This window comes from Rhinolophus sinicus, chromosome 14, assembly GCF_057876585.1.
Source record: "Rhinolophus sinicus isolate RSI-liver-muscle chromosome 14, RSI-T2T, whole genome shotgun sequence".
NCBI lineage: Eukaryota > Metazoa > Chordata > Mammalia > Chiroptera > Rhinolophidae > Rhinolophus > Rhinolophus sinicus.
Genome location: NC_142514.1, coordinates 43133931 through 43157113, shown reverse-complemented (window position 1 = coordinate 43157113; position 23183 = coordinate 43133931). Strand labels below are relative to the sequence as shown.

Below are 23183 nucleotides of genomic sequence, written 5' to 3'. Positions count from 1 at the left end.
TTGATGATTCCTGCCTGTATCTCTTTAATGTGATGATTGCAAGATGACGATTCTGTAAACAAATGCAGTATCTGATTCTAGGGATAAAAATGCACTCAAAAAGGACATTATTGAGTTATTGACAAAGCTGGAATATGATGGCAGATTAAATAAAGTGCTATATAAAAGTTAAGTTCACTGAAATTTACTCTCAAATGACTCATAAAAAATCTGTGTGTATATATGAGTACATATATATGTGTGTGTATATATATATATATATATATATATATATGCAGAGAGATAATATACAAATGATAAAGCAAATGAAGGAAATGTTAAAAGGTAAAAGTTAGGCACTTGGATGTTCCTTGTATAATTCCCATTCTTGAAACTTTTCTGGAGATTTGAAGTTATTTCCAAATGAAAGTTAACAACAAGCTTTTAGCCACCTATAGAATAGACATTAGATGTCCAACCAAAAGCAATGCAAATCTTTCATTTAATAGTTGACATTGAATCAATTAACGTATAAGTTTCCCCTGGACTGAATGATCCCCAAGGTCTAGTCCCATACGAGACCCAGTGACCCTCGGTGAAACATCTGTCTCTACGTCGGTGTTTGTGAAACTGCCGACTAAATAATGGTGCTATTTTGAAATGGAAGCTTCTAGTTCTGGTTGCACACGTGTGGGTTTTCTTTATTAAAAGACAATGCAGCAATGATACAATGATACCTAAAGGGTCTTGAATAGAAGCTGAAATGACGGAGGCCCCTGAGGCAATGACACAGAACCTCCTGGCATTGGCACCTGCCAGCTCTGTTCAGTCCCCTTTCATGATCGCTGCATACTCCTTCTGATGTTCAACCAGCTTCAGGAATACCTGATATTTCTTGTCATAATATCTGTGAGAGACAAATGAATATGTTGAATAATCTCAAACTGATACGCAGCTTCCCCTTACATTTAGCACAGGAATGTATCTGTTATGGTTTTGCGGATGCCCCTCCTGCCCCCCAGTTTTTGGATGTTTACAGCATCCTGAGCAATGAATATTATTATCTGTAACTTACATGGGGTGTTAGTATCTTCATTTTAGAAGTAAATGACATTTTCTCAGAGAGGCATATCTAAAACAGTATAGTTCAAAACCAGCAGGGCTAGAACTCAAACTCCGATTTGTCTGACTTCAAAGCCTTCCCTGCAATGTACTGAAAGGTGGAACACAGGACCTTTCACCTCCCAGCTTCCATAAATATTTCAAATATGACTAGCTCCAGGTTTGATGACTGGCTTAAAACCACAGCCTGCGCAGGGACGAGACTAAACATTTTAATTGCCCTTTGCAGATTCCACACCTCCATTTCCTTTGCAGACTGCTTTATTTGGGAGTCAAACCCCATGAAAACGTGACTAATGACTTTCCTGGCTGTGCCTTGCCTCCCAGGCATCCCACAGTGGACCTTACCCTCCCTGCCTCTCCTGCTGACTCTTCAACAGAGACCTGTTAGAACCTGATGTTGGCCATGAGTCAGATGGCAGAGCAGCCCAATTTTGAAAGGGATGAGAGCAGCTAAGACAAATCATACTTGAAGACTTGCAACTTGGTCCATACTTCTCATGCTTGGGAGGAGCTGACATGGGGGTGGGATGGGGAGGTTGATGAAGCCAGGTTAGCTAGGCTGTCGTGGTAGATTCTGGGAGGATCTCAAAGGAAGTCCTCATGAGGGAGCTTTGGTGCAAGCTTGTGAATGCGGGAGAGAGACTGTAATAACCCTGGAACTTCTACTTGCAAACATGCAGAGCTAAATAGATTAATAGGAGTCCTCCCTCCTCCAAGCACTTCTACCTTAAGAATTATGGTAACTCAAGAGCTGTGATGGGGCAAACACAGCTTTAAGAGGTGGATGCTGAAGCCTAGCTTTGAATCACAGCTTAACCCGTGATTAGCTGTGTGACCTTGTGTATGTTACTTAATGTGTTGGTGCCTGAATTTCCCCATTTGTACATGGGAATAATTATAGGATCCACCTGAAAAGCTGTTGCGTGAATTTAGTGAGGGAATCTATGAAAAGCATTTAGAGCTCTACCTGGTTCATAGGAAGTCATATCAGTGCTTGTTATGGTAGCTACTTTAAAAAAAAATAATATTCCAGTATTATCATCAATCTAGCTATATGTGGATTCTCCTAAAACCCACTCTGTGAGCCACCAAATTCATTAATCATAGAATGATTTTTGGAACAGCAATTTTCTCCTTTTAATGACACTTAGCATAATAACAATTTTACGCTAAGCAAGTTTCACTATCTGATAGATTTCCTAACTTCGGGATCTCAAAACTGCTGGAAGGGAGCTTAGGTCATTAACCCTTCTCATATACTTAAAGATTTCCAATTCAATACTGACAACTTTGCAGCAGCTTTGTTTGTTGGCCTTATTCTTTGTACAGTGTGAAAAACATGGGCTTTGTAGGGAGTGAGACCTGGGTGACTTTGGGCAACTTCTTGAAATGGGCTGAGCCTCAGCTTCTCTGCTACAAGAGGGTGGTAACTGTACCTATAGCCACAGAGTGACCGGATTGTAAACAAGAAAATGAACATGGTACACTCCGTGAGCTGCCAAGTGCTAACTAATGTGAACTAATGTTCTTGTATGAGCCTATTGTCCTGGAATGCCAAGAAATGCATATTTTCCCTATTTTTATACACAGAAAACGGAGGTCTACAGCACTTATTTTTTCATGTGCTTTTAATTTTTCAGATTTTTTTATTGTGGTAAAATACATATCATGAAATTTGCCACTTTCATCATTTTTAAGTATACAGTTCAGTGGCATTAAGAACATTCACATTATTGTGCAACCATCACCACTTTCCATCCACAGAACCCTTTTCATCCTGCAAAGCTGAAACTCTATACTCATTAAACAATAATTTTCCATTCCCCCCTCTCCCCAGTCCCTGGCAATTACCATTCTAATTTCTGTTTCTCTGATTTTGACTACTCGAAGTACCTCATATAAGTGAAATCATACAGTATTTGTCTTTTGGTGACTGACTTATTGCATTTAGAATAATATCCTCAAAGTTCATCTATGTTGTGGCATATGTCAGAATATCCTTCCTTTTTAAGGCCGAATGATTTTCCATGGTATGTACATACCACATTTTGTTTATTTATCCATTGATGGACACTGGGTTGCTTCTATGTTTTAGCTACTATGAATAATGCTGCTATGAACATGGGTGTACAAATATCCCTTTGAGTCTCTGCTTTCAGTTCCTTTGGGTATATATCCAGAGGTAGAATTTCTGGATCATATGGTAATTCTATTCTTAAGTTTTGAGGAACCACCACTCTATACATTCCCACCAACAGTGTGCAAAGGTTCCAATTTTCCACATCCTCAACACTTGCTGTGTATACATATTTATATATATATATATACATATATATATACATATATATGTATGTATATATATATATATATATACATATATATGTATATATATATATGTATGTGCATATATATGAGGTCAGAAAACTAAGTTCGCGAACTTGTTGCAATGGTATTGCTAATCTTTTTTGATATCAGAGGGATTATTCATTATGAATTTGCACCAAATGGACAAACAGTTAACCAAGTTTACTATTTGGAAGTGCTGAAAAGGCTGCATGAAAAAGTTAGACGACCTGAACTTTTCGCCAACAATTCATGGCTCTTGCATCACGACAATGCACCAGCTCACACGGCACCGTCTGTGAGGGAGTTTTCAGCCAGTAAACAAATAACTGTATTGGAACACCCTCCCTACTCACCTGATCTGGCCCCTAATGACTTTTTTCTTTACCCGAAGATAAAGGAAATATTGAAAGGAAGACATTTTGATGACATTCAGGACATCAAGGGTAATATAATGACAGCTCTGATGGCCATTCCAGAAAAAGAGTTCCAAAATTGCCTCGAAGGGTGGACTAGGTGCTGGCATCGGTGCATAGCTTCCCAAGGAGAGGACTTTGAAGGTGACCGTAGTGATATTCAGCAATGAGGTATGTAGCACTTTTTCTACAATGAGTTCGTGAACTTAACTGTCAGAACTCATATATGTATATATATGTGCATATATATGTATATGTGTGTATATGTGTGTGTATTTATATGTATGTGTGTATATGTGTGTGTGTATGGGTGCACAGAGGGTGCCAAAAAATGTATATACATTTTAAGAAAGGAAAAAACTGTATTAAAATTGTAATACTCAATATATACGGATAATGAAAGTTGAATACAAGTCATGTGTATACATTTTTTTGGCACCCCTGGTATATGTGTGTGTATATATGTGTATATGGGTGAGTATGTATGCATGTGTATGTGTGTATATGTCTGTATGCGTGTGTTTATGTGTGTATGGGTGTATATGTGTGTATACGTATATATATGTGTGTATGTGTGTGTATATGTGCATATGTGTGTATATATGTGTGTATATGTGTGTATGTATATGTATATGTATATATGTGTGTATATGTATATATATGTGTATATATACAGAGGGTACCAAAAAATGTATACACATTTTAAGAAAGGAAAACTGTATTAAAATTGTAATACTCAATATATACTGATAACAAAAGATGAATACAAGTCACGTTTGACTTCTGCAATTACAAGAGGTGCTCAAAGTGGTTACCATCAGCGTCCAGACACTTCTGATTATGGCGAGCTACTTGCTGTGTATACATTGCTTGAGCAATGTTAAAGTGTCCACTTGTATACATTTTTTGGCACCCCCCCCAGTATGTATGTGTGTATATGTTTATATACATGTGTGTATATGTATGTAAATATGTGTGTATACGTGTGTGTGTGTGTGTATATATATATATATATATATATATATATATATATATGCATTGCATGTGTGTGTGTAGTAGCCATCCTAATATGTGTAAGGTGGTATGTTATTGTAGTTTTGATTTGCATTTCCCTAAACGACTAGTGACGTTGAGCATCATTTCATGTGTTCACTGCCCATTTATGTGTCTTCTTTGGAGAAATGTCTATTCAAGTCCTTTGCCCATTTTTGATCTGAGTTGTTGGTTTTGTTGTTGAGATTTAGGAGTACTCTATATATTCTGGATATTAATCCTTATCACATATATGACATGCAAACATTTCCTCCCATTCTGTGGCATACCTCTTTATTCTGTTACTAATGCCTTTTGATGCACAAAATTTTCTAGGGCACTTTTACGTGACTGCTCTAAGACCAGGGATAACTTCGGTTTGGGAATAAAAATGAGATTTGGGATCCTCCTAAAAAGCGTATTGAACCATACGAACTAGATTATGCTTTTTGTGATCCTGACTTTTAAAATCAACTGAATGCCCTCTCTTCCACACTCAGTCGGATTCTCCTGTGTGGCACAAACTAAGTAAATGTTCCCTACAGATAATAATGTGATTTGAGTAGCTCAGAGGGAAACTGGCTCCCTTTCTACTTGCAGACATTCAGGCAGCCTGCAGATGGCGATAGAGCACCGCGTGTGCCTCCTTCTCCACAGGAAGGCTCCCAGCTGACAGCTAGAAGCTAAGGATTCTTTACAAAAGGAACACGTGGATTTACTGGAAGAACTTAAAAACAGACTTCCCGCAAAAGGCTTGAAAGGATCAGCAAAGAGACAGGGAAGAATAATGTTTCTAACTTCAACAAAAGAGCGATGCTGCTGGCCCATGGCTCCCACTGTAAGGGGACGTAGGATCTCTCAGTGTTCGTGAGTTGAACTCCTTCACGTTAGGGCCAGTTCCTCTGACCCCTGTATTTAGAGAGAGTTTTATAGTCTATATTCAGAGGATAACAGCCCAGTTCCACTTGGAGACCTTCCTTAAGAAAATGAAAATAAATTTGGTTGCTCTTCTGTGGACATTTCCAACTCTGTTAAATACTGATTGTGCTTTGCTGGGATCAGCACCTGTGACTGTCCGTTATATAAGGTAGAATTTGCTTTTATGTCTTAACCTCAAATATGTTCCTAAAATTATAAAGGCCCTTGCACAACTGTCCCTTCATCATCCTTAAACTCACTACCAGTGACTTGATATAGGTCTTTTTCATCTCTCAATGTGGATTATTGACAAAGCCTTCCATCTGATCTCTCAGCTTCTACCGTTAGGCCCTTGAATTCATCCTCGAAGTACCTTTCCAAAATCTGCATCTGACCAGGTCCCACCACTGTCAAAAGTTCCATATTTCCATTCTGCCTGGAGGATGAAGTCTGAGGTCTTCAGCATGGCCTCAAATTCCCCACGAGATGACCCCATCTACACCCCCACACCCTGCCATTCCCTATTGCATACTTCGTATTGCAGAATTATGAGTTGTTTATAGTTCCTTGAACATACCATGCTGTTCTCACCTTTATAACTTTGCATGTTACTCCCTCTACCGAGAATGTCCTTCCCTGTCTTGTCTGATGACAATTTCTTTTAAGCATTTAAAGTCAGCTAGACTTAATCTCCTCTCAAAAGCTTTCCCTCGCCCCTACAGGTGACATTCTTTTGTTTTTTGGGCTACTTTATCACCTGGTAATACTTCTATTGGAGAACTTATCCCGTGGTTCTGAAATGATCTTTGTGCGTAAGATTGTGTTTTAATCCCCTCTAAAACCCACCTAGAGGCTAATGAGCATAATATGCGTTGAATGTAGCAGGAGTTCAATAAATTAGTGTTTTAGGACATGGGGTTAAAATATTGATCAAGGTCACGATGCAGCCCTCAATGCCAAGTGATGCAAAGGGTAAAAGAATGGACAGAAGCTACCTTGTCCTTTGAGGGAAGATATAAACGATCCACGTTTTAGAGCAGAGTAGGCCCGATTTGCTGCTAATGACCTAGAGAAGAGAACAGTAACTTGTCTGAGAGATCAGAAGTGTGTATTAGACCCGTAGGTCTGGCCCTCCGTAGCTTTGTGATCAGAGATAATTGAAAGAGACTTTCCTTTCTGGGACCTAGTTTTATCAACTATTAAGTGAAAGGACTGGATTAGCTGACTTCCAAGGTTTAGTGCAGCTCTAGTGTTTGTATGGTCTCATTCCTTAGCATTGTGCATATACGGAATATAAACTTACCTTTTATCCTCAAGCCTGGGAAACACAACTTTCCCAACTTTGCTCATTCTTGCCATTGCCTCCTGTCAAATGAAGAGAAGAACACACAGCTGAGTAGGAAAGCTAACCCGAAGTGAGGCTTGTCATAGGCAACGACATTTAATTAGAATTCATTTCCCCTTAAGATACTCAGTTAATATATATATTTTTTCAACTTATTTTCGCTAGTAATGGGAATAAGACCCAATGAACACTAAAAGCTACACCTATGACCGCACAGCCTGGCCTTCCTAAATGGTTGTGTATTGAGGCCTCCAGGGCACGAACAGCTAGAAGGTGAAGTGTTTGTGATCAGTCCCAGGGAGCAATGGGAGGAAATTATTTCTCCTTCTCATTGCTGGACATGAGGGCTTCAGGAGGCAACAAGAGCACACTGTCTACTTAACTCAACATAACAATAACCAAATGGAAGCCACTCTGTACCTCTACTGCGGGATAAAATATTTAAGACCTCTTCATTCCACCTTCAGCTTTCTTTCCAGAAGTCTTTGAAATTTTGAGTACAGATATGAGACCTCTGGGCTGAGTCTCATTGACTCGAGTTCTGAAATGTGACGTTGGAACATTCCTGTCTTTACAGTGGGACAGTCGGGCAGGCGGCAAGTTGCGGCATCTGAGTGGACATGGTTTAACGTGTACAGCGTGAAAACCGATCATAGATTGTATTGGCTCCATTAGAGGACTGAAATGGTTAGGTTTCCTTGGGCAGCCTTCCAGTGCTGTGAAAGCTACGGGAAAGTTAGAGGAATGGAATGAACCCAAACTTTGGAGCCCCACAAACTTGACTAGGCAGATTGTAAGTAATAGCACGACAAAGCTCTTCAGAATAGGCCCTGTTTTAGGAACAGCTACTGAAGTCTTATTGTTCAGGATATCGTCATTCTGGGGTCACTTCTACACGACTTCTTATTCCACATACTCATTACTCACTGTGCTAGGGACACAGCTTGGCATAAGACATACTCTCTGTCCTGGAGAAACTCACATGCGAGCATGGGAGGAAAAAAGTAAACAGCTGACTACCACATAGAATATGAGAGCTCCTAGGTCTCTTCAAAACATTTCCAAATGGTCCCTGCCCATCTTTGCCACCTTACTGTGGTTTTCACACACACACACACACACACACACACACACACACACACAAAATTTACCACCGATTTCCTTCTGACATGCCATGTATTTACTGGTTCATGTTTCCCTTATCTGCCCTCTCCACCACTTGACCTAACCAGAATGTAAGCTACATGAGGCCACAGGCTTTTCTGTTTGCTTCTTAGTCTCAGCACCTAGAATATTTGCAAAACATATCAAACCCCTTCCTTGTGCCAAGCACATCAGAGATGAAGAATGGATGGGTCCTTTCATCAAGAAGCTCACCATAGAAAAGACATTTACCCTGATCAAAATACAGTATGATAAATAACTATGGTGGAAGCAGATAAACTTCTTTTCAATAGTTATTCCAGGGTTAAGAAGCGTGAAAGCTTCTTTATCAGCTAGTCACTTACACATATTTCCACTCCTGCAAGGATGCTTCACCAACTCTTCCCCAAGGAAGGCAAGAACATTCTGAACAGTTATCTGCCCTCAATGGATTTAAAAGTGCGAAGTGGGAGACCCAAGTAGCAAGTACACTGACAGCAGACAAGAATCGGCATCCTTAGTGAGGAGATTTTAAGAAGTTATACAAAATTATTAAAAGGAAATCATACGAAAAGATAAAAACAAAAACAAGGGCCGTCTGGGGTCATTTTGTGAAGGGGCAGTCACACACATCTTAGTGAGGTTACTGCCATTCCACTTAACAAGGACATTTTCAGAGCTTGGCCTACCCCAGCGCGTCAGAATGTTTGCTCCCTGCACTAGGTTCTGACTCTCTTAAAGTAAACCCTGAGCCTCGCGAAGATGCCTCAGCAACCCCAATGGCCATCTTCGCCACTGGCTCGCTCTCTGGCTTTGTCCTCACTTCTTCCTTCAGAGTCCTGCTCTGCCGTGATCTAGGCAGGATCTCTCACCTCTTCCCCCTCCTCTGACTGCTGAAAATGCCCTCAGGGACTGTTCCGGGGGCTGTGCTCAGGCCTCAGGCTTGAGACAACATTCCAGGATTGCCTTCATGGGTGGGATCCGGGAAAACTTGTAGTATCGGAGGTGCTCCATAAATGTCACTTCCCTTCTCACTGTAACAGATGTGTGGACAAAAGGCACACAGGGAATTCTTTCTCCCTTTCTTCAGATTCGGGTTGTTTAAGAAAATAAATTATTAAGAAACAAACACCAGAAATCGAGATTTCAAAGGTTTAAAAAGAGGTTGTTTGGTTGCTCAGAAAAAGTACAGATTTAAGCATTAAACTTAGCTCAGGTATTGTCTCCATGGAGAGGACTTTTTCCGATTCATCCCGCCGCCTGCCTCCCTCCCAGATGGAGTTATTTGCCCCACAGCAACTTGTGCTTCCATCTATCATGCATTTATGACATGGCACCGCAATGCTTTGTTAGCACATCAGTCTCCCCAACTAGACTGCGAGCTCCTCAAGATAGGAACTGTTATAATTATTCCCACTGCCAAACCCGGCATCTGGTACAGTGTATGTGTTCAGGGAATGTCTACGAGATGAATGAACTTGCGGATCATACGACAGAACGCTAAAATGGAAGTTTTGGCTGAGGTCTAAAGATGACAGACATAAGATACCAAAGTGAGCTAGAAACAGACCACCCTGAAGAATTTGTAAAAAGGGTGGTTAAGGACCCATTAATCAACTCTTAAACCTTTTATCCATATGGAAGGTTAGAAAAAGAGCTGGATTTTTAGAAGAGAGCTGTTGGTTTATTGTGTATCAGGCCTCCTTGTAGGGAAAGGGGTGAAAGGAGGCTCCTCAAGAATTGTGTTTGTTCTAAACACAAGTTACATAGGCATAATAAACATTGGATGAAAATATATTAAAATGTTAACAGGTTCAAAAGCATGGGTGATAATTAATTTTCTTAACTTTTTTGTGTGTTTTGTAAATTGTCTACAGTGGCATATATGGATTTGATAATTGCAAGGAAAGAAAGTACGCTGCATTTTAAAAAAACAAAACAAAGTTATGATTATAGAAGGCAGTCAAAACGCCTCGTGCTCACTCTTCTGTCTCCTGGGAGGCAGGGCTCATAACGAGTATTTGACACAATAAGGAGAATGCCCAGAGAATCAGTGCTGTCATCAGAAATAGCACTGCTGAGTTTCCTGATTTCTCCAAATAATTAACATAAAAGTGAAACCTCATGAACCCACTGGCTGCAGTAAATCTGGAAATTACCGCAGCATAACAATATGGATTTATTATGGAAATGCTGACACGTGCTAAATATAGTCACCCCCACAATATATTTCTGTTCAAAAGGGTCTATTTGAAGTTGGCTTCAAAATTCATACTTTCTGTCAGCAGGCAGGAGCCGGACAATCTTAATTTGCAGCACGCTACCCTCTTTGTTTGAGAGTCTAGACAGCACAATGAATGCAGTGACTTTTCTCTTTCCTTTTTGCCCACACAATGAAAGCTTTTTAAAAACAAAATATTTTGTAAAATAGCATTTTAATCACTCTTTTCTTTCTCTCTATAAGGCAGAGTTATAAATAAACCATGAAAGTTCACATTTGATCGTTACTTCTGAAAGCAAGTGAAGGGTTTCTGTAGGAAAAAATAGGGGCCCTGTACCCCGGGCATGAAAGACGGCATTCATGGGGTTTGACCCTTCCCTGCCGTGTCAAGGCCGAGCTCCCAGGGTGCACACACTGCTCACTTCTCTGGGAGCAGCACTGGCCATCACAAGCCCGTGTGGGCGCAGGAAACACCCACTTCTCATGCATTCTGGCCTGGTTTGGGAGCTACCACAGGCTTTAGGCTACACTGAGGTGAGGCAAGCAGGGAAATTAGGTTAAAGAAAGGAAGGGGCTCTTGAGCACCCGTGGAGAAGATGCAGATTCCATCGGTGCAGACACATTAATCTGGGGAGCAGGGGATCTGGTACCTTCGTCCTCCCCATGGGAAAGGGAACAATGGCCTTAAGACTTTGGGAAGACTATCAAGATGTCTAGACCCGGGCAGCCAAGGGTGCTGCTAGCTTGGCCGTGTCCAGAGTCAGGATCGGCAGGGAAGAATAACCAGGACCTGGCATGGTGGGTGCTATCATATCGTGTGAGCTCCCCACAGGCAGGAACCAGGTCACCGTAGGGCTCATGCTGGCACATCCTAGCCCTTACAGGTGCTTGAGGCATGATTGCCGAGTTGCTGAATGAAAGGGCCATGACTTTCCCAACAGGGACGGTGGCAGACATGTACTCCAGGGAGGGCTCAAGATGTTGCATGAGGATTCTGGAAGAACAAAATATTGGAGGTGCCATTTATCTGATTTTCAGTCTAAGGAAATTAAACGTGACCAGCACTTAATATGCACATTATCAGCAGATCCATCAGTAGGTCCACACATCAGATAGTCACGAGTCAGCTAAGACGTGTGAGGTTTCCTAAGAGAAGAACAGAGGCGATCTACAAGACTGAGGGGACGACCGCATGGCACTGGGCTTCTATGTCCCCATCTGCCAGGGATTTGCTACATGTTGTCATTTACATGGCCCAGAGTAGTGGAGTCAAAGGTATTATCTGGTTTATTTACACCAACCCTTACAAAATCAACAGGTGGCTGAAAAAGACTCAGTCAATGGATTAAAGGTAATGGTGACAATTGAGATTCAAGTAAACAAGAAAATGGTGACACTTTTACTTGGTACTAGCTCTTCATAGGATAAGGTAAAAGTAACGCAGACCTAGTATACCTTTAGATATTGCGTAATCTTAGAATGAGGACATCATAATAGGCAAATATTTGAAATATTTTATTTCAGCTATATTTTACCTGTTTAGAGTAGGTGTAATCTATAAGGTCAGAGCATGTCTATGCTTTTTATAAAATAAGTAAGTTTCCATGCATTGAGGATGCAAGCTTGAACATTTTTTAACTGATAGGATATATGATCCAAAACACGTGGCACCTACTGACTTCGCAGACAACTCCCACGGCCACTGCCGTATTGCTGGTTTAACCCAAAGCTCCCCAAGTGCTCACTCTGTGCTGTGCACTGTGCTAATTGCTTGATATACATGACCTTTTTAATCCTCAAAATGACTTTATGTCACGGAGATCACCATCTAGTTCCACTTTATGAATCAAGGAGTAACAGAGAGTATAAAAAAATTTGCCCACGGTCATAAAGCCAATATGTAGTCAAGGCAGAATTCAAGTCCAGTTCCAGACCTTTGCTGAGTCCTACACTTAGACCCGATACTCCTGTCTTCCCTGTAATGCAAAAGCCTCATCAGTGAGTCCTCCAGGTTTGAGTTCAAATCCCACTTCTGCTGCTTATTAGCTGGGAGATTTCTTGGGTGAGAATGAGTGACTGTACATGTGTAAGACGTACCAGTACAGTACATTGTATTGTGTTTTTTTTTCAGAGATGCTGACACATAGCTCTGAAATATATGAATCTGCCTTCTTGAGGAGCTCTGACTCATTTTACTGGAACAACAAGTTCACATGCTAATGTGTGGGCTGAGGCACATGACCCCTCCACAGAAAAACAGAAAGTATAGCAATGTGATTTTCCTCCAAAAAGCATTAAGAAATGGCTAGTTGTTCTTTTATTTATTTTGTTTTGTTTTTATTTTTGACAGAGTCATCTTTTGACTTGCATCTGGCATTCTGTTCTGTGTAACCTTCGTGCACTAGAGACAACACTGTCAATTTAGAAGCTGGAAGGGATGAGAGAAAGGGAAGAGTGGGAGAAGTCTTCATCATTAATCATGATAGGAAGACTCACACTTCATTTATAATTTTAAATTCTTCCTATCTATCTATCCAGCCAGCCAGCCTGCCACCGACATACACACACATCTTGTTTAGGGTATTGATTACCTGGGGGTACACATTTATCAAATGTCATCAAACTGGACATTTAAGATCTGTGTATTTCACTTTACGTACACTATATTTCAATTTAAAATTATAAAAGGAAAAAAACACCCTGTATGTGTATACATGTATGTGTTGGTATATTTATAATTTATTTAATTTTCCATTATATGCCTACCAAATGGAAATTAAAAAAAAATAAATGCCCAATTTCTAATATTGACTCTAAAATGTACCTCATAGTAGTCGCTTGATCATAAAGGAGGGGTGGGGGTGTGGAGGCTCTGCAATTCTGCACGAAGTGGAGAAGCTAGTAAAAAGATACTGGGTTTTAGAGATAAATAGGCTTGGGATGGTATCCAGGCTATGCTACTTACTGGATGTCTGAACCAAGCCTTAACCTTTCCATCTATAAAATGGGAATAATATCTACTCATAGTATTGTTGAAAATTGCAGTATCGTACTCTCTGACTACCATCTCCTTCACTGGTCTCCTAACTTCTGCTTTCATATCCTAATAGCAGTCAGGGCCAGTCAAGGTGATTTTCAGAAAGAGAGAAAATATAGTGCAGTGATTAAAATGATAGACTCTGACTGTAACAGACTACCAGAGTGTGAAGTTGGGCTGTATCACTTACTAGCTATATTATTACGGATAAACTATTGAACTTTATGCCTATTTCCTTTATGCCTAAAACACGGAGATAATAATAGTAGGCCTCATAGGACTGTTAGGATCATGTGAGTTATTTTAGGTAAAGCACTTGGAACAGTGCCAGCACATAGCAAATGCTCTGTAAATTTTACAAATTTATTATCCCACTAGCATGCAAGCTCCATGTGGCCAGGGTTTTTCTATTTGATTCATTCACTGTGCTAAGCACTGAGCCTGGCCAGAATGGGCAATCCATAAGTATTTGTTGAATGATTCAATGAATGAGGTAAATTAAATTTTATCTCTCTGGGCTGTTTTCACCCATAATACACAATCCTCTGACACCAAATGTGTGGGTTTTTTCTTAGATCAACCAATTCTCCAACTCTCCAGACACCAATTGGGTGTCCTACAATTCAATTTAATTTTGACGCTAAGTACCCAGAGTTAGCATCAACACCATGTAAGGATTCAGTTGCACAGGACTTCAGATGTCAGTCACAAGTCCAGGCCCCCGGTACATCTGACTGACTAGCTATAATAAATCAGAAGTTCCCGTGACCAGCCTTTCTACCTAAGATTTGATAACCTACTCACAAAACTCAGGAACACTCAGTTGCTTACTATGACCAATTCACTTTAAAGGACACAACTCTGGACTAGCCAAATGAAAGAAATGCATAGGGCAAAGTATGGGGGTGTGGGAGGTGTGTGGTGTTTCCAGGCCCTCTCTGCGGTGCACCACCCTAGGCTCTCCAAACCCTGCAGTTTAGGGATTTTATGGAGGTTTCAGTACATGAGCATAATTTGTTAAATCATTGGCCATTGGTGATTAACTCAATCTCCAGCCTCTCTGTTCCTTGGAGATGGGGGGTTGAGGTTGAAATTTCCTACCCTCTAATCAGGCCTTGGCTTTTCTGGCAACCAACCTCCATGGCAACCAAGCTATTTAGGGGTCCCTAGCTACCGGTCATCTCATCAGTATACAAAGGACACTCTTTTTACTCCAGAGATACCGTGAGTTTTGGGAACTGTGTGCCAGGAATCAGGGACAAAGATCACATATTTAGTTTTTGTTATATCAGAGTCTCTCAACCCTAAAAGCTGCAATGGACTCCCATTGGTTTTTCAATGAAATTCACATTTTGTAGAATGGCCTAAAACTTCAAGATCGGTATCTCCAACCTCGTTTCATGTCCTGTTCACGGTGCTCACCATGCTAGAAACGCACTGGCCGTCCAGCTGTTGATCGAACATGTTAAGTTTACTCCTGCTCAGGGCCTTCCTGCTTCTCTCAGGAATATTTTCTTGGCTCATTGACTGTCTAGCTTTTTCATGTGATTAAGTCCTCTTCAAAGATAATCTCGATGAGGCCACCTTTGGCCCCTCTTAGCCGAAACAGTCCACTTCTTGCAAACACTCATATTTCACATCCTTATCGTTATAACCCTTCACTGCACTTAGCATGACCTGAAGTTATGTTGGTAATTCATTTGCAGCCTTGTTTATTGTCTACTTCTTCCTCTGTGGTCCTCACCTCTAATCCTCCTTCCTGAATCTAAGCTGCATGAAGGTAGGGTCCTTGGCTTTCTTATTCCTTGCTGTATCCCTAGCTCTTAGCAGGGTATTAGTTAAACATCAGCTGACAGTATAAACTTACCGAATGTCTATTTTAGAGAGGCGCTGTGTATCTATATCATGCCTCATTTGATGCTCACAAACATTCAATGAAAAAGGTCTTATTATTTAAATTTACAATAAGGAAACAGAGGCTCAGACAAATTAAGTGACTTGCCTAAGCTAGTATGTGGCTCAGCTAGGATTTGAAACACGCTTTACCTCATGAATAAGACCAGGCTCATTGCCTGAGGAGCTCACAACCAATAGGCAGGTCGCTAGCATTAGTTCGTGACAATTTATCTCCCTCTGATGACTTTGGGGTCCTGTAAAATCCAGTCCTTTCTCCACTGTCAAAGATAAATTCAATTTTAGTCAGGATACTGTGCTTACAAAGGCAGGAAGGTACATTCATTGAGATATAGAAAGATTTGCATATTAATTTTTGAAACAAACAAAATTACTGTCAGCTGTATGACCCTGAGTAAGACCCTTCCCCTCCCTGGTAGTCACTTTCCTTATCAGTAAAATGAGGGGGTTGGATTAAATTATTTCTAAAGTCTTTGCCAGCTCTGCAATCTGTTGGTTCCATGCATACTCATATGTCTTTTCTTTGGTTAACTCTCAGTTGACAAGTGAACCAGTTACTCCCAATGGCACATTTCATTAGGGTTTTATTAAGCCCAGTCTGAAAGTGAATATAGACCCACTGTGTTTCCCCAGCAAAGTACAGTTTTGTTGCAATTCAATTACAGCAAACATGGCACAGGGGGGTAGCAAAAATATCAAGCTTCTTGCTAAAAGCATCAGACATATTATAGCTATGTCTATACCAAACTACAAGCCATCACCCCTCTAATAAACGGTTGTTGGTTGGAAAAGAAATGTTCCTGCTGATATTTCTGACTGAAAAGGCATAAAGGACTACAGTGAGCTATAACAAAAACAATAACAACTCAACAATAATAATACTGATAGCTAACATTTATTGAGTATTCACTATGGCCCAGCACTATATTAAACACTTTACCTACTTTATTCCACCAGTTGAAAGATGAAGAAATCACACATCATTGAAACCTGTACTCTTAACCATGTGCTATGGAACAAAGGCTTTGGTGACGTACAAGTACAGACCATAATTCAAATCCCAGCTCTGCCACTTAACACACTGAGACTCAATTTCCTCATTTTAAAAATTGGGATTTAAATACCTATTTCATACGCTGTTGTGTGGACTAAATGCTCAAAAGTTAGTTATTATTATTATCACTATTCCCAATTACCTATCTACTAAAACAAACCTTATTTTCCCAGAAACTTTATCAAAAGATAAGAGTTCCCAAGTATATACTTGGGTGTATGCTTCAGGTTGGTGGAGTAGGTGATTCTGGAGAATGTGTTGGGTGTCAATGGTGAGTCTCACTGATTTCGAAATGTTTTCAACTCCAGGAACTTCCATCTCCACTTTACTTCAGCACTCACTCCACAGCCAAACCCTGAAACTTATCATCCCCTGAGACTGCTATACTTATGCATATTCCACTATTCTAATAGCTACTTTCTGACTTCAATTTCCCGTTACTTGAATTCTCACACTTGCCCCAGCATTCCTACCAAATGTCCTCCTTCACCTTATGGTCATTTCTAGAATCTCAATCCTGTATTTTTCTTTTAATCCATATACCCTTTCTGGCTCTAATGTCTTCCACAGCTAAGGTAGAATGCACCACCCATTTCATCAAATACAGTGAGCAACAAGAATCACTAACAACTCTCTTAGTCACCAAATTCAATGGATAGCTCTAATTCGCAGAAATCATTTAGCCAAGACATGCTTTATTTATGGACGTAAGGGAGAAACTTTATTTAGGATGGAATAGGCCAAAAGGAGACTGTAACTCGAGAAAGTGCAACATCCTTGCAGCTCTCAGGGTTTCAACACTGCCCGATTCAAAGGTATTTCCGTGCTGGGAAGACTCTTTGGCCAGCAGATCTGGAACCATAATTGGCAGCAAAGAATCAAATGTGATGATATTAACACAGTGTGCAGTGATTGAGTTGTAAGAGATGTTGGGTAGTCACTAGGGTCAGTTTCTCTGTGTTTAGGCTGGTAAATCACTAATTTGTCTAAGACACAGGATATTTATCCATCTATTCATCTCTCCACACTCCTTAAAGCTCCCTGTTTTGGATCTTCAACTCTCCTTGGCCAGAGCCATTATTAGAGGTAGGGCTTGGATACGCTGGTTCTAGCCTCCAGGGCTGGTCTTAGACTTTATTTACAGTACAAAAGTCTCTCTGGCTAAGCCTGAATTTATTTCAAACCACTTCCGGACGGAAAAGACCAGCAGAGAGGTTGACTCTGAAGCCAAGAGTTGGGGAAGCCAGACAGCACCAAAGCAAGAGAAGGGCTGGAAAGCAACTGTGAAGCCAGCAGGCTGGGGAGGACACAGAGATCAGGCAGAGAAAGGGAAAGGCGTGGAATCCAAGTCCAGGATAGATCATTGTGGTGTCCTTTTAAATTGGCTGATAATCTTTTCTGTGTTTCCAATGCCCCATGCTTCCCTCTATCTGAGCACTTAGCACACAGTAGGATGAATGTGTGTTTACTGATATGTCTCCCCAACAAGTATGAGATCTAAGAGGATAGAGGCCATTGATTTTTATCAGTGTTCCCAGAAATTGTTATAAGGTGACTCTTTAACAAATATATGCTGAGAGAATGAAAGAACAATGAGTAGATGGATGGACGAATGAATGAATGAATCGGGAGTAGGGTATCTGTATAAAGAAACCATGGGATCTCCCTCACTTATACTTTTTGGTATTTCCTAACTGTCAGGTCAGTATCTTCTTTGTTGTCAGCTGTCACAAAGTTAAGATCACGAATGCTGGGCTACCTAGATTGGAACTGTGGCTCTTCTAACTGAATGGCTTGGGCAATTGACTAACCTCTTTATGCCTCAGTTCACTCATCTGTAAAATAGAAAGAACTGAAATAATTTCTCATAGAGTTATTAAGATGAGAAAGAAAATGCATACAAACCATCTAAACTAGTGCCTGACACAAGCAAAAGCTTAGAAAAGTTGAATTATTTTTATTCTTATCATTATTCTATCCTACTCCAGCCCAGCATGACATAGGATCTTGTAATGTTTTCTTGAGGGCTGCTATTTAAAGACAGCGCTTCCACATCTTGTGCTACATGTGACATGCTGCCTGGGCAGGGGAGTGACAAAGGGCATGGGATGAAGGAGCCATTCAACACCATTCAGATACCAGTTGATGCCTCTGTTTATGAGGGGAAGGAAGATGAACAATGAGCAGACCGGGGGCCGTAGGGAATAACAGTGGTAGGAGCGTAGGTTTGGAAACATGGAGTTTAGTTCTGGGTTGGACTTCCAGTCCTTTTACATAAAATAAACAAAGAAAACAACAACTATGCCAGCTGTGTTTACGCATTATGAGTTCGCTGTGGCTCTCACGAGACACAGGGAATTCAGTCTGCTTCCCTCTGGTTACTAAATGATAGACAAGCACATGATGTACTGGAAAGAGAACTGATCTGGGAAAAACAGGAGGCCACGGTCCTGTATTTATCTTAGCCTGGGCTCTGTGAGTTTCAATAAGTTGCTTCCTTTCTTTGGATCCCAGTTTCCTCTTCTCCAAAATGGGAAGTCTGAGCCAGATAATGTTAGTTTTAATGTTCAACAAATAGTTACTGAGTACCTGTTGTATGCCAGGCATTATGCTAGGCACTGGATTTATCACAGAATCTGACAGCTCTATCCCTGTCTCCAAAGAACTTACGAGTCTATTGAAGAAACACAGATGTTATCTGATTGTGTAAGAGGGAGACAAAACTAGTCTGGGTGCTTAGGATACTATCTGAAGGTTCAAAAAGAGTTGGCCAGTTAAAGAAAGTTGATAATGAAGGTTGTAGGAAGAAGGAAATGTATACTTGAAGCCTCATGTCAAGAGAATATGGCATATTCAAAGGACTGAAAGAAGTCCAAGATGGTCAGAGTAGATATAATGAGCGATGAGATGAAGCTACAAATGAAGGCAGGATTTAGATTTTGGATGACCTTTTAAAATCATGTTAAAGGTTTCTGACATTATGCCAAGGTCAAGGGGAAGCTACTGGATAGTTTTAAGCAAAAGAGATCCTATCCAAGTTCGTAAAAGATCACTTTGGCTAATGTGTAGAGAATGAATCAGAGTAAAGCGGAGGTCAGGAAACCAGTCAAGGGGCCTTTGGAGTGGTCCAGGTGACATGTAATGGTGGCTTGGAATGGACGAGGATGGTGACTGTGGAATTAAAGCAAAGTGGAAGAAGGTTCAAGAGACATAAGATATAGGTTACAAAGAGACTGTGAGAGATGGAAAAGGAGGGAAAAGAGAGGGTGACTTCAGGATGCCCTTGAGATTCTGGCAGGAGAGATAAAGTAGATGGGGTGCCATTTTTTCAGATAGCACCATGGCTGGGCTGAGTTTGGATGTTAACATGTTTAAATGGAGAGCCCTTCAAGTGGAGATTTTATGTGGCTAACTGTAGAGCTGCTGGCATATAAATAGCAAATGAACCCTTAGAAATAGATGAGATAGACAGGATCCTGCAGAAGACCAACATAGAGTGTTGGGTAGAGGAGAGAGGGATTCTGGCAAAGGAATTTGGAAAGCAGCATTCAATGCAGTGAAAGGAAAATCAAGGAAGTATGTTTTTAATGGAAGAGTGTGTCAATGAAGAGAGTACTCCACGTGGCAAAATCCTTCTAAGGGTGAATCAGGATAAGGGATGAAGAGCTCTTTGTGCTGAGCAATAATCTAGGTTAGCGTTAGGGACTCTTGGGTGGAATTCTGGGAGTGGAAGGCAGCTCGCCCTTGGTTAAGGAAGCAGTGGGTGGGTGGTGGCGAGAAAATCAGGAGAGTGAGGATAGCCATCTTTTAAAACATTTTTGACTGTGAGAGAAAAGAGAGTTTATTTTGAAAATGAGAAAGTTTGCGGTAGCACTTTCCAACAGGAATAATGTGTTACATGAGTAATTCTAATCTTCCCAGTAGTCACTTAAAAAAGAGAAAAGAAACTGGTAAATTAAATTTGAATATTTTGTTTAACCTATCGTATCTAAAATATATTATTTCAATAAATAATCAACAGAAAAGTTATTATTGAGATATTTTACATTCTTTTATTCATACTCAGTCTTTGAAGTCTGGTATGTATTTTACACATTTCGATTTGGACTAGCGACATGTCAAATTGCTCTGAAACTATATTTGACCAGTGGCTGCTGTATGAGACAGCAGAAGTCTATTCTATGTTTAAATTCTGATGAGAAAGCCTCAGTGTCAACGAGAAGGTACATACATAGGAATGAGTGCGCTGTCAGAGGAAGTGGGAGATGGGGGAGCCTCTGATAATAGGTGGGACATCTCTTCCATTTTAATAAATGTAAAGAAGAAAAAGTCTGTGTCTGGATATAAGCAGTGGTGTGCTGACAAATGTTTAATAACTGGTTCTGCAAAAAAAGGGGCGGGGGGCTGAATTGTAACATTTGCCAATTTCTGTGGTGTAAAGACTTCCAACTGTGGCCAGTTTCAGGCTGAGAATGTGATGCCGTGAACGTGGAGCTGGGAAGAGATGCACACAATCGGCTCTGTGAGCAGGGGTGAGCCAGCTGCAGCACACCACTGGGTACAAGAATGCTGGAGTATTTGACGGCAGATGTCTTTCTGATAGCGTTTATTTTCTCTTTGAGATAGTTGGTAGTTGAGAATAAATAGGAGGTCCTGTGTCTGAATGTGAGAGGAGAGATGGGGCTGAGAATAGGGGAGGCTTGACGTTGTCATTGTGGAAAACGAGAAATTGAGCTGACATTAGGTTCCCATCAGGAAACAGATGGACTGAAGTAAAACTTAATAAAAAGTTAGTTTCAAAGACGGTTTAAAAAAATAAACAAGTACCCCATGACTGGCAGCAGTGGGGAGCGATCACCCCCTCTTGGTTTGAAGGAATAAAGGGAGGGAGTGGTTCCCATGCCTCAGAGAGGAAGTTGTAGGGAGAGCACCTGCAGGGACTGTGATCAGTGGTGGCACCTCCTCGAGGAGACAGTTGGGGGAACAAATTACCTTCATTCTCTCCTCAAGCTCCTGCTGCTGCTTCTCACTGGTCAAACCTAACTAGATACCAGGGAGTGCGGGAAGTTGTCTGAAGACAATTACGATGCAATGTTAGAAGCCTGCCTTATGTTTGTGTTTTCTTATAGTGCTCAGTGGCCTGCAGGCAGGCAGAAATAAGGCAGAAAGCGGAACCCACCCTGGACTGGGGTTTGGTAAGAAAAGCACATGAAAAAATTTAAAAAATAAACGGCCACGTCAAGACTGGTCCTGTGGACAGAGAGAAGAGGGGTCGGAGGAAGTCAAGTAAAACCAAGTCCCATGGCAGCCCTTCAAAGTGCATGTTACCCGTTTTAGAGGAAACTGAAAGCCAAAGCAGTCACGTGGCTTGACCGGCACCAAGGTTCCTTACTGGTGGAATGGGGAGTTCCACCTGCAAGCAGATGAGTGATTTGACTGAACTGCAGGGGGAAAGGGGAATTTTCACGTTCATTTTAGCTTTTAGTTGAAATGCAAGCATTATTGGAATTTTCTATCCCTCAACATATACACACACGAATGCTGAAAAGTCAGGGTGCCCTTGGGCATTTTCATCATAGGTGCTCCTCTCACATATACAAGCCAAAAGGTGGATGAGGACCATGCAAGGGTGTCTTTTATAAAAGTGGAGTCAAGTCCTCAAGCAAGCTCTGGATGCCCCTCTGGGCAGCACCTGGCTGCCTCCTTCCTTACGCCCAGGGGGATGAGCAGAAGGGGGAGAGAGGACGATGGGACTTTCCTGTGTCTGCTACATAGATATAAGCCATGGTATCCCATGGGCTTGGCACACGGTGAATGCTCAGGGATTGTGGGCCGAATGGAATCTTTTAGAGATCATGTTTTCTGTGTCAAATATTCCACAGTCTGACAACAGGATAAAAGATTAGAAATCAGAGCTGCAAAGCCGGGAACAGTGCACAGGGAGCACCGGAAATGGCCAGGTTGGAATTCCTGCGGTGTGACCTTGGCGCCTAATCTCTCTTGGCCCATTGATGAAATGTCCTCATGTATAAAATTGGCCAGTACTTGCTAGGTCGTTGTGAGGACGCAATGAGCCCCAGGATGCAAAGCGCCTGGCATGTGGACGTGCTCGGCAAAAGCCAACTCCTCCCACTGTCCTGTCCCTCTCTGGTCCTTCCATGATTTAGCCATTGCTTTCATTTCCCAGAATTGTCACTTTCTTCTGACACTATTCCATTCACAGAAGACAGTAGTGGTTTTCCTATTGCTTCCCAAGCATGATTACTCTCGAGCTCTTTGATTGTTTTGTTTTGGTCACTTTTGGGCCTCGGTGACCCTAGGTGACCATTCTGTGGAAACAGTGGCATTTTGGATCATGGTTCTTTTTCCATCTTTGAATAAACACCGAACTTTTTTCTACCTTTTATTCCAACTCTCATTTGCCATCTGGTGCCTGGTTTGGCTGCATCTGTGTTTGCTTAATGACTTTAAGCGAAGGCCGAGTTTACATATGGGAAGAAGGAGAGGGCTTTGCTGATTTCTTCCATATGTTCATTTATTCATATATTATGATTTTTGTAATCTTACCAGCATAGATCTTTTCAGACAATCCTTACACAGTTCCTTGGAGACCCACTTCTTTGTGTGTTCAGCTGGGAGTTTCCGTGAGAACGTTT

At 41.1% G+C, this 23183-nt stretch overlaps 1 protein-coding gene across 15 annotated transcripts in view; it reads right to left on the bottom strand.

Moving 5' to 3' along the window:
- Positions 1-653: 653 nt before the first annotated feature.
- The window catches only part of FGGY (FGGY carbohydrate kinase domain containing), a 386336-nt gene continuing 363806 nt past the window's right edge, over positions 654-23183 (bottom strand). For 9 of the 15 annotated variants that reach the window (XM_074334784.2, XM_074334793.2, XM_074334782.2 and 6 more), the window contains 3 exons: positions 7117-7178; positions 6809-6879; positions 654-886 (listed from right to left, as the gene is read on the bottom strand). In XM_074334784.2, coding sequence (XP_074190885.2) covers positions 855-886; positions 6809-6879; positions 7117-7178 — 165 coding nt within the window. In that variant the 3' untranslated portion in view covers positions 654-854. The remainder of the gene's footprint in view (positions 887-6808; positions 6880-7116; positions 7179-23183) is intronic. The other 6 variants (XM_074334788.2, XM_074334791.2, XM_074334792.2 and 3 more) reach the window with 2 other exon arrangements.